This window comes from Glycine soja, chromosome 18 (assembly GCF_004193775.1).
Source record: "Glycine soja cultivar W05 chromosome 18, ASM419377v2, whole genome shotgun sequence".
In the NCBI taxonomy this organism is placed as follows: domain Eukaryota; kingdom Viridiplantae; phylum Streptophyta; class Magnoliopsida; order Fabales; family Fabaceae; genus Glycine; species Glycine soja.
The window spans coordinates 35,729,773-35,740,487 of NC_041019.1; the positions used below are offsets into that span (position 1 = coordinate 35,729,773).

General features: G+C 34.3%; 1 protein-coding gene across 1 annotated transcript; it reads left to right on the plus strand.

The window, feature by feature from the left end:
- The first annotated feature begins 256 nt into the window (after positions 1–256).
- LOC114397190 lies at positions 257–2,459 on the plus strand. The gene is made up of 5 exons (XM_028359294.1): positions 257–433; positions 1,249–1,461; positions 1,544–1,658; positions 1,803–1,966; positions 2,298–2,459. Exons 1-5 carry the CDS (start codon positions 257–259, stop codon positions 2,457–2,459), a joined length of 831 nt encoding a protein of 276 aa, XP_028215095.1.
- The last annotated feature ends 8,256 nt before the right edge of the window (positions 2,460–10,715 follow it).

Consider the following 10,715-nt stretch of genomic DNA (forward strand, 5'->3'; position numbering starts at 1 on the left):
TATAATCACAATTTATGTAATGTTTGGAGAGTCAACGTCTCACCAACTAATACTCTACAATACTTCATTCAACTTTATTGTTGGCTAAAACCCTTTGTTGATAGTCCTATCTGAAATATAGATAATTAGTTCTGGTATCATTTGTAACGTTATTGAAATGAATATTTAAATTAATTACATTTAATAGAGAAGAATAAAATAAATAAAAATAAAGTTAATTACATTTAATTGAGAAAAATAAATATGAGACTGACACATGACATCATCCTCTATGTGTGTGCGTTCTTCTTCGGGTTGGTGCTTCTTCCTCTGCAGCATTCCTGCTTCTTCTTTCTCTTGGCATTCCTGCTTCTTCTTTGTTCGTTGCTGCTTCTTCTTCCTCCTTCGTGGGTCCTGCTCCTTTGTTGGTTCTTCATTTGCGTTCTCCTTCGAGGTAAGTACTCATTTGGGTTCAATGATGCATTTGCGTTCTTCCTATTTGCATTGTTTTTTTTAAATGATTGTTGTTTGAATGATGGCACGTTGAATGAATGGGATTGTTGTTTGTGAAAAAACCCCATACAAACAGGCAATCTAGCAATCCGTATGGTCTTTTTTTTCAATTTTTTTCTTGAAACCAAAATTTAAGATATATTAAGATTGTTAGTTTTAAAAAATGATTGAAACCAAATTTTAAAATATATTAAATTTGGTATTTATAAAAAATATTGAAACCAAAATTTAAAATATATTAAAATTGTTAGTTTTAAAAAATGATTGAAACCAAATTTTAAAATATATTAAATTTGTTAGCTATAAAAAATATTGAAACCAAAATTTAAAACAATTTAATTTTGTTAGTTATAAAAAATATTTACACAAATATTTAAAATAATTTAATTTTTTTAGTTTTAAAAAATATAGAAACAAATATTTTAAATAATTTAATTTTGTTAGTTTTAAAAAATATTTAAAAGTGATAATAAATTTGTTAGTTTTAAGAAATCATTGAAACCAAAATTTAAAATATTTTTAAATTTTTAGTTAGTTTAAAAGAATTGTTGAAACAAAATTTTAAAATATATTAAAATTATTTGTTTTAAAAAATGATTTAAATGAAAATTTAAAAGATTTTAAATTTGTTAGTTAAAAAAATATTGTGCAGATAATGGTTAGAACTAGAGGTCTCGAACAGGCTTTAGGTCGAGCAATAGGAAAAGCCCTGGGGAGGAGGGAGTCAAGTGACGATGATAATGATGCCCCCAGCAGCGAAGGCCTGCCGCATTTGCTAGTAGGCAGCGACAACAGGCACGTGTTGTTGAGGATTCTTCTATGGCCGCGAAGAATTTAAACGAAGAGCAGCAACAACCACCTGTTGAAGAAGTTGTTACTGATGTTAAGGGTTTTCCAGGCGGACCCCGTGACACTTCAGTTTCGAGAGATTTTGAAAATCACATTGCTCTGAGAGTTTGGAATGGAGGGGTATGTAAATATTAAAAAAGATAGACCACACAGTTTACAACTTATTATTTTTTTGTTACATGATCAATATTATTGTTTGCAGGAACGTCCTGAGCTGAAGCTATCTTCCCATGGACGGAAGATGACTAAGTTCGGGAGGCATGCTCCAGAGATTGAAGGCCTTGTGGCTGCCAGCGGACTAAGTCCTTTGATCGCATGTTCCCTAGATACGGGCGATCAAGGACTAATGTATGCTTTTGTGGAATCCTAGCATAAGAAAACTAGTAGTTTCCATTTTCCCGTCGGAGAGGTGACTATCACCTTGGATGAAGTGGTGTTGTTGTTATGTTTGCCTATTGTAGGGGCGTTCCACAGCTTCGAGCAAATTCATGTCGACAACGTTGTCAATGTGTTGGTGGAATTACTCGAGTTCAGCACTGCAAAGGCAAAAGCTGAGACGATTCAATGTCATGACTCTTATGTTCGACTATTGTGGCTGCAAGATGTGTATCAGATGAAAACTGAGGCATGTCACTAGATTGTAGCAGCGCAAGCATATTTATTGCATCTACTAAGAAGCAAACTCTTCGCTAACAAAAGTGTCATACACGTGCACGTGGTATTCTTGGATGCACTGCATGACTTGATGCAGAGTGGAACTTATGCTTGGGGCACTACTGCACTTGTGCATATGTATGATAATTTAAATGAGGCGTCAAAGAGCACGACGAGGCGACTTGCAGGATATATCACTCTATTACAAGATAGTTCAAATGTTAATAAAACATTTTTTCATTGGTGTTGGTTATTATATGTTGTCGCTTATTTTAATGAATATGTTTGCAAAATATATTTAGTGTTGGATCTACGAGCATTTCTCGTCTGTTGGTTCCGTCCTAGCTGCCAAGGATTATGATGAGAGGAGACCACGTGCATGCCGATGGACCTCTGGCAAGGCACTGCCCACGTCGACTTATCGCAGGCGTCTAGGCAGACTGACCCCTGACATTGTGTGTTGAATTCCGTATGGTGACCACTGTTCATTTAGAGAATTTGAGGTCATCTCCTTTTTCCCAGTCGTCTCAGATGGGGTCCCTTGATGGTCATTCACCAACCAGAGAGGGTTGTACAACAGTTTGGGTACATCCAGACTATTCCGCCACATCCTACTGTGCCTTCGGTTTCTGTTGAAGAAATTGATGCTAGACAGATGCAATTTTTTTACTACATTGCACCTGTAGGAAAAATTTGTGTAGTGTCTGACCAGTGTTTGTCAGATTACATGGAGTGGTTCTACTTCATTTCGCATCCATTTATGACTCCTGCACAGCCAAGGGATCCTCCTAGAGTTCCGCTGCTTCAGCAATATGACACATTTGTTGAACCAGATGTGCATTAGTAACCGGTGGCAGCAGCGGCACCTGATGAAGCATACGTTGATGTGCATCGTCCTGGACATGCAATGGTAATATATTTTTTTTGGTATTTTGTGTTTGTTGTTTTATTTTCTATTTTATTACTAGCAATTGTTATGTTTTTTTTTCACTAACTAGGATGGTTATGTAGCAATTGCTGATAAGTTGGAGAGGCTACTGAACCTGAGGATCCTGACCGAAGGAATAGAAGTCTATACTGTTGCTGAAGAATGTCTGAGCATCGCAAGAAGCTACATTGGTCAACCAACTGTAGGTCACAGATCAAGGCGTAGACGGCATACGGACAGTCATTGAAGTTGTTTTTTTTTTTTGCCTTATATATGTCTATTTCAATTTTTTGGATAATTTATTTATTTGGTACATTTATGTATTGACACTGAATGGTGTGTTACTTATGGACATGTTTTTAATTATTTTATACAAATGTTTATTATCCGTTTATCGTTAATTAGTCGTTAATGTTGATTTGAGGAATAAATTAATTCGTCCATAACAAATTACGAATGTATGTTTTTTGCAACATTTAAGCATCATAAATCATTTTCAAAGTTGACAACACATTGTGAATTGTATACGTCTGTTTAGAAAAAATGAATACTACACCTACATACTGACATAGAAATGACTACTCAATTATTTTAGTTCTAATAGTAACAATGCATGTCTAATGCAATATTAAAGCATGACACAACATTGTTGTACTTGACAACACATAGTAAGTGGCACGCATCTATTTAAAAAAATAACACAATTAGTCTCACTGAACAACATCTATATATATCACACCAACACTCTCAACAATCACATTTTCTTGTCCAATATACCTTTAGAAATCAAATTCTACAAGAAACTATGATATTTTTGGGAGAAACAAGCAGTCAGACAATTGTCAACTCCATATTAGCTTTTATTTTTCCAAATGGATCGATTATTCACAATGAATCTAGTGTTTATTTCCAAAGTTTCACTTCGATACACATTCGAGTACCTAATGATTGTGGTTTTGAAACGCTAAAAAGCATAATACACAATACCCTTCAACTAACCAATGATCAATATTTGAATGAAATTTACTACCGACAGCCATTCGCAGATGCAGATAACCAATTTGTCTTTCAATCTATGCTATTGAAAAATGATGATGATGTTAACACAATGTTAACGTGTAATGATCAATAATCGCGTGTTGGCTCGATTGAGTTATTATGTATCATTGATAGAACATCAGATGGTATATTAAACTTACTTCAAGTCACTATGACTCCTACTTATGATGCCCTGCTATATTACAATGGGAGGTGGAACATGCCACACCAACGTGACTTGGTGAGTTACTCGTTCATTGGAAAAAATCCAAAAATATTTGACATTCCTTCAGGATGTAACATCAATGGACTGAAGGATGTGATCAAGCAAGTTGCACCTCAAGGGATTCCCCCTTATGGTATTCATGAATCAGAAACGGTAAGGTGATTGTTTTTTTGATAGCCAGGTCATTCTGGGTATTCAAAAAAAGTTATCAAATTTGAAATAATTGAGCTAAAAATTGACGATGACGTGTTGAAGGTCTTAGTACAGTCTAACTATTGGAAACAATTTGGCCTAATAGAAATTTTAGCTATTTTTAGTAAACCGGTAATCAAAATGGAAGACGACATGTCTCAATCGCAACATGATTCAATGCAAAACTAGTATGAGTTAATTGTAGTTTTTGATGCATATTCTGTTTGTTTCAACTACATTGTAAGTTAATGTAATGTTTAAATTGGTGTCCATCAGCTGATGAAACCGTATGTTTATTATTTTCAAGGTACTTATTTATGTCATAACTTTTAAAATAATTAGTGGAAATAACATGCATAGCGTAACAAAATGTCAACAAAATAATTATTTATAGAAACGTCAGTGGAAATAACATATTTTATGTTCATTCTTCACCTAAATCAACAAATTAGACAAATTTGTGTAACACTGCATTTTACCTATGTATGGGGTGGACCACTGCTTTGCTTGATAATGGCAATGTGTATTCCACAACAACGCCAATGGTGGTAAAGGACAATGGTCTCATAAAAAAACCTGTTACATAACGACAAACAGATTCAATGTAAGATAACCAACAACATTGTCAGCATTTATACTAACATAATTGTCATACCCTAATTTCGTCCGGGGATAATTGTTTGTCGATATGCGAATTTTTGTCGGTCACGTTGAGCTACTTAAAGCCAATTGTTGCGTGACCCGTAAGATTTCGCGATGTTTCGGAAGGAAATGAGCTAAAAAACTCAAAATGGTGGTGAAAAGATCAATTTAGGGGGTGTTCTTCAGCACTAGGCCCATCAGGAAGCTTCAACATGAAGCAACCAGCTCGCCTGGGCGAGCATGTTGCTTTTGCACTAAGCCACCAGCTCGCCTGGGCAAGCTGGGTGGCAAGCTCCTCCCCTATTTTGGCTATAAAAAGGCGTGGGAGGCTAAAGGGAAGGGGTTCAGCACCCTTGGCAAGCATATTTCACTTAAAATTAGTGAAAAAAAGAAGAAAGAAGAAGAAAATCAAGGCTAAGGTGCTTCCGTAACACTTTCATAACGTTTCTGTAACCAATTCCGTGAACGTTCTTCGTCGTTCTTCATCCATTCTTCATCGTTCTTCGTTCTTCGTTCTTCATCCGGTTAGTGTTTGCTTTTAAGGATTTGAATTTGATTTATTGACCCTTAGGGGTCCCCTTTATAGTTTGTGCATTTTCATCTCCTTCTTTGATCATTGGTGATCTTTTTCTTTGTTTAAAGTGAGTTTTGACCGATCGTTCATACCGTAATCTCGTTTAATCACTGTTAAAATAAAATTCAACCGATCGTTTGTGTTGTAATCTCACTTAATCACCGTTTAAATGAATTTCAACCGATCATTTGTGTTGTAATCTCACTTAATCACTGTTTAAATAAAGTTTCGACCGATCGTTTGTGTCGTAAACTTTTTTCATCAATGCAAAATAAGTTTTAACCGGTCAATAATGCCGCAAGTTATCTTTAAAAAAGGGATTGAAGATTAATGAGTCAAAACCAAATAAAACCAACTCATAAACTTCTTCATTTCATCAAAAAAATAAGAGATCGTTCAAGGTCTAACGCCTTAACGATTCTCTCCTTTCAAAAATCAAGAGGTCGTTTCAAGGTCCAACGCCTTAAATGACTTTTGTTCGGTTAAAACTAATCTTTCAAAAAAGATAAAAACACTTTAACCAACGTTCAGTTCTTAAAGAACTATGTAGGTCTGATTTCCCCATCGCACCTGAGGATACGTAGGAGCGAGGGCAATACCCTCGTCGACCCCAAAAAGTAAAAAAATATAAAAAGGAAAAATACATAAAAAATATAAGAAGGGAAAATACATAATTTTGAGGTCATGTTTTGCACATTTGGTTGAAGGTTGTCGTCCTTTGTGACGGGTGTGTAGGATGCTACTACCTTCCCCGTGCATAAACAACTCCCGAACCCTCATTTTCAAAATACGCAGACCTTCGACCTTTTCCATTTTGGTTTTTCCGACGTTTTCCTCGAATAAACGTTGGTGGCGACTCCACGCGTTTTCCTTCGAATAAACCTTGGCCCAAGCGAGAGGCCTTTTTCGTGACCCCCGCCAGAGGGCAGGTTGCGACAATAATAATTATGCAATTACCTGTACAAAATGATTCTCATACACATGGCCAAAGCATATTACGTGATGCACAGAAGAATCTGGTGGTGGTTGACTTCTAAGAGGAAAAAATATCATGTTTTGTTGTCATGAAAGAGAAACAACGATCATGTTATATCGTGAAGCAATGACATATCTCATATCCGTAATATTCATCCACTTGTCTATGGTAACCTACACATAACAGACAACAAATAGCGGTTACTTAAATGTTATTTTAAGAAAAAGTGACATAACAATAAACTTACGCACCATAGATAATCCATCAACAAGTAGGGAACACTTTAATTCCTCAAATCTCTTTATGTCACCAAGCAAGTTGATATACTCTTCTGACCAGCTTATCAGTTCTTTATGTAGATGGTTGCGCACCAATGACCATGATTTTTCACCCATACCCAATAAGGCAGCTATTGCACGATAACCACAGTTACAATCCGCTTTGACATCAATAATGTTTTCAATAGAGTCCTGGATGCACGGATGAAATTGATCCAACATTGGAATATTCCATCTCTATTTTGGTTGCTCAGATGATTATGCACTATGTTTCACTAAAGAATTACTATTTTTCAGAGTGTAACGCATCAACATACTCCCAATAAGATGGATCACGTTTTGTTGACTTTTGTTGTTTGGTCAGTGGTTTTTTTGGAGCACCCTTGGTCTTCACCTTTTCTGGAGGAAGACATATAGAGTTCAAATTAGGATAAGCAATTTCTCGTAGCTTTGCCTTCAAATATACTTTGCCATAAACATCGAGCTACTCAAATCGTTTCGATATGATTTCCATCTCCTCAGTTATGGTCACCTCAGCCTCACATAACCCTTGATCTGAAAAACTAAGTCTCTGCCAAAAAATATGGATTGTCTCCAGTGGTATGGAGCCAACAACATATTTAGACAACTCACATGAACATGGAAGACCGTGGGTAGTCCTCATGACACATCCACAATGTGAAGGGTTTTTGCCTGCATAAGGTACACGCTCATACTCAGCAGCAATTTCATTTAAAGTGTACCTTGATACCATGCCAAGTAGTTTTTTGTACAAGGTAACTTTAAATACATGTCCAACCACGTGCGTGCTTGTCTCAAAAGATGCTTTAATTTGGGTGTGTTGAAGTGTCATCATGTTGTTCATTGCTTTCTAAACACTGCATATGTCACCAAGGGAGTTTTGTAGGAGTCTCTTTAATGACCAATGAGCACTCTCAACCCTACAAATGAAATATACAACAACGTATAAACAACCACAACATTTTCATTTAAGTCAACACTTAAACAAATCAACACAAACAAAAAACAATATTCATACCTGTTAGTAGTTATGTTTGCTAGATGCATCACTTTGTTGATCCATGCTTTCACAAATTTTTCTTTGTGCGGAATCACCCATGTTTGACACACATAGTCCACAAACATAGGCCACGAAGAGGAAGCTATTTCAAAGTTTTTAAGGTACTCATCAAAAGAACTCTCACATGGACAGTCAACCAAATTTCCCTAAGCCTTCATCACATAATCCCATGCATTCTTTTGAGCAACCAGGGTTTTGCACTTTGTTTTCACATTTTTGTCAAAGTGAAACTGACACAACAAGTTTGTAGCATCCGGGAATACAGTTTTAACTGCATTCATCAAAGAAAAATCTTTGTTTGTAACAATAACCCCAGGGAGTGCATCAACTTTCATGAAAAGACCCTAAAACCGTTGTAGAGCCCAAACAACATTATTAAGATGTTCTCCTTCCAAGTAAGCAAAAGCAGCGAAGAATGTCATTCATGTTGGTGTAACACCAACAATATCAAGCAATGGCAGTTTGTACCTATTTATTTTGTAGGTACTGTCAATAAAAAAAATCAAATTACAAGAATTGGTTAATTTGACTATATCAGGATGACTCTAGAACAAGTCACATACAATATTTACATCCTTCATCCTATGCCAGTGAATATATTGATCTCGATCAAGCAGCATCATGAGTTGTTGCATTTCAGTGTTACTCCTTCTTATGGAAGAACGGTAAGCATGTCTGGCATTGTAAATTTGTTTGATTGTTGTATAACTATTAGCATTGTGCTCCTTCAACGTCAAAAGAATATTTCTTGGCTTCACCATGAACTTCGTCATATTAGCAACAACAATCTTTTCATCTTTACTCAGTCGACCCACATATGGATGCCCAACAAATGACTTTGTCATTTCATGATTGTGAATCCCACAAATTAACTTCACCATCCATCATTCTCCTCCTAAAATTGGCTTTGCACGCAACTTAAACGGGCATTCACATTTTCTATTGTCAGTGCATGTTCTTAACAAATCATTCTTCTCAGGCCTATACTCACCACTCATTTCACAAGCTATTAACAAAAATGAGGTCCTTCCTCTAACACCAGTATTTGTGTCTGACCTCATTATCATGACAACAAATCCAATTTCATAAGCCACCAATCGAGCACAATGTAAAACTTCATCACGGGTAGCAAACAACTATAACACAATTCAAAGAAGATATGAGATCAATGAACATTTATGTAATATAATTACTGTACCAACAACAAATTAGACAAATACTTGAGAAGTATTAAATGCATCAGAGCAATCAATGTGTTCTACTTTCACGCCAGCATCTTTTTTCATTTTCAACATTCATATCAACTTCTTCAGAGATTACTATCATACATCAATTGTTCTTCGTTCATCTTAATAAAACATTTAACAAATTCAATGATAAACAAAAAAACAACTTAAAAAATTATACAATCACCTTATTTGTTATTGACACAATTTTAGCTCTATACAAAATTAAAAAAAAATGTATTGTACATCATATAACTACAGAATACATTTTCACTACATATCTTCATTAAAATATTCAACTATAACAAATAAAAATTAATATTATAATTAAATAAATGACTAATAAATATCATATAAATTCTAATAAATACATCATTCAATAAAGCATCAAATTTGTTTAATTATCAATTGTTGTAATAAACATCTAAATACATCATTCACTTAAATATCATATTTTTTTAATTTTCAATCACTGTAATAAACATCTAAATACATCATTCAATTAAATATCAAATTTGTTTAACTATTAATTTTTCTGATAAACATCTAAATACAACATTCAATTAAATATCAAAATTGTTTAATTATCAACTTTAGTAAATATTTTAAATGTATATAATTTTTTTTAGCAATCTAATGTTACTTTTACCCATCTAATTACTAAATTATTTTCAATTAATTACTAAATTATTTTTTTAGCAATCTAATGTTAGTTTTAGCAATTTATAAAAGTTTATATATATTATCATTTTTTACCAATGTAATTACTAAAATAATATCACCAAATCAATATTTATAACATTACTAAAAAAACTATTACAAAAAAAAATTACACTACAAAAAAAATTAAAAAAATAAATTAGAAAAATATATTTACAATTAAAAAAAACTCCTACGGATCACCAATCCGTATGAACCATACGGATTGTCAATCTAAATGTTTTAAAAAATAATTGTGTACCTCTTCTTTAGCGACAATAAACCACCCAACTTCACCGTATATTCATAAATAACACACGTACAACACCAGAGACAACAAACGCTCGGAATAGAAGGCTAACGGAAGTAAATTATACTAAGGAGTGAGATTTTACGAAAGAAAAAAGGTGTTGCAAAAATGAAAAACGTAACCTGTTATTTATAACCGAAAATACTGGCATTTTCAAAATCTGCTGAGTGTCCCAGCAAAAAGGCTGGGTGCCCCAAGTAGATGCCTATGCACTTGGTAGATGCAGATTTTCAAAAACCACTTGGTATCCGAAGAATGGAAAAAAAAAGAGAGAGAGAGAGATATGCGTGGGCCTTACTTTGTTCAATATTTCAATATGAATGGGCCACATTTAGCTAACCATATGGTAACGTCGCTAAAGAGTAACGCGCATGTTTTACTATGAATGGAAGGAAGCTAGCATAAAAAATGGAAGGAAACTTAGTGGTTGACCTTTCCTACGCAATATAATACTGTACTACTTTATTAGTGTGTAGAAAAGGCCTTAATTTGAATTACATATAATTTATTTCAATAAATTAAAATTTCTAAAATTCAATAAGTATTCTAT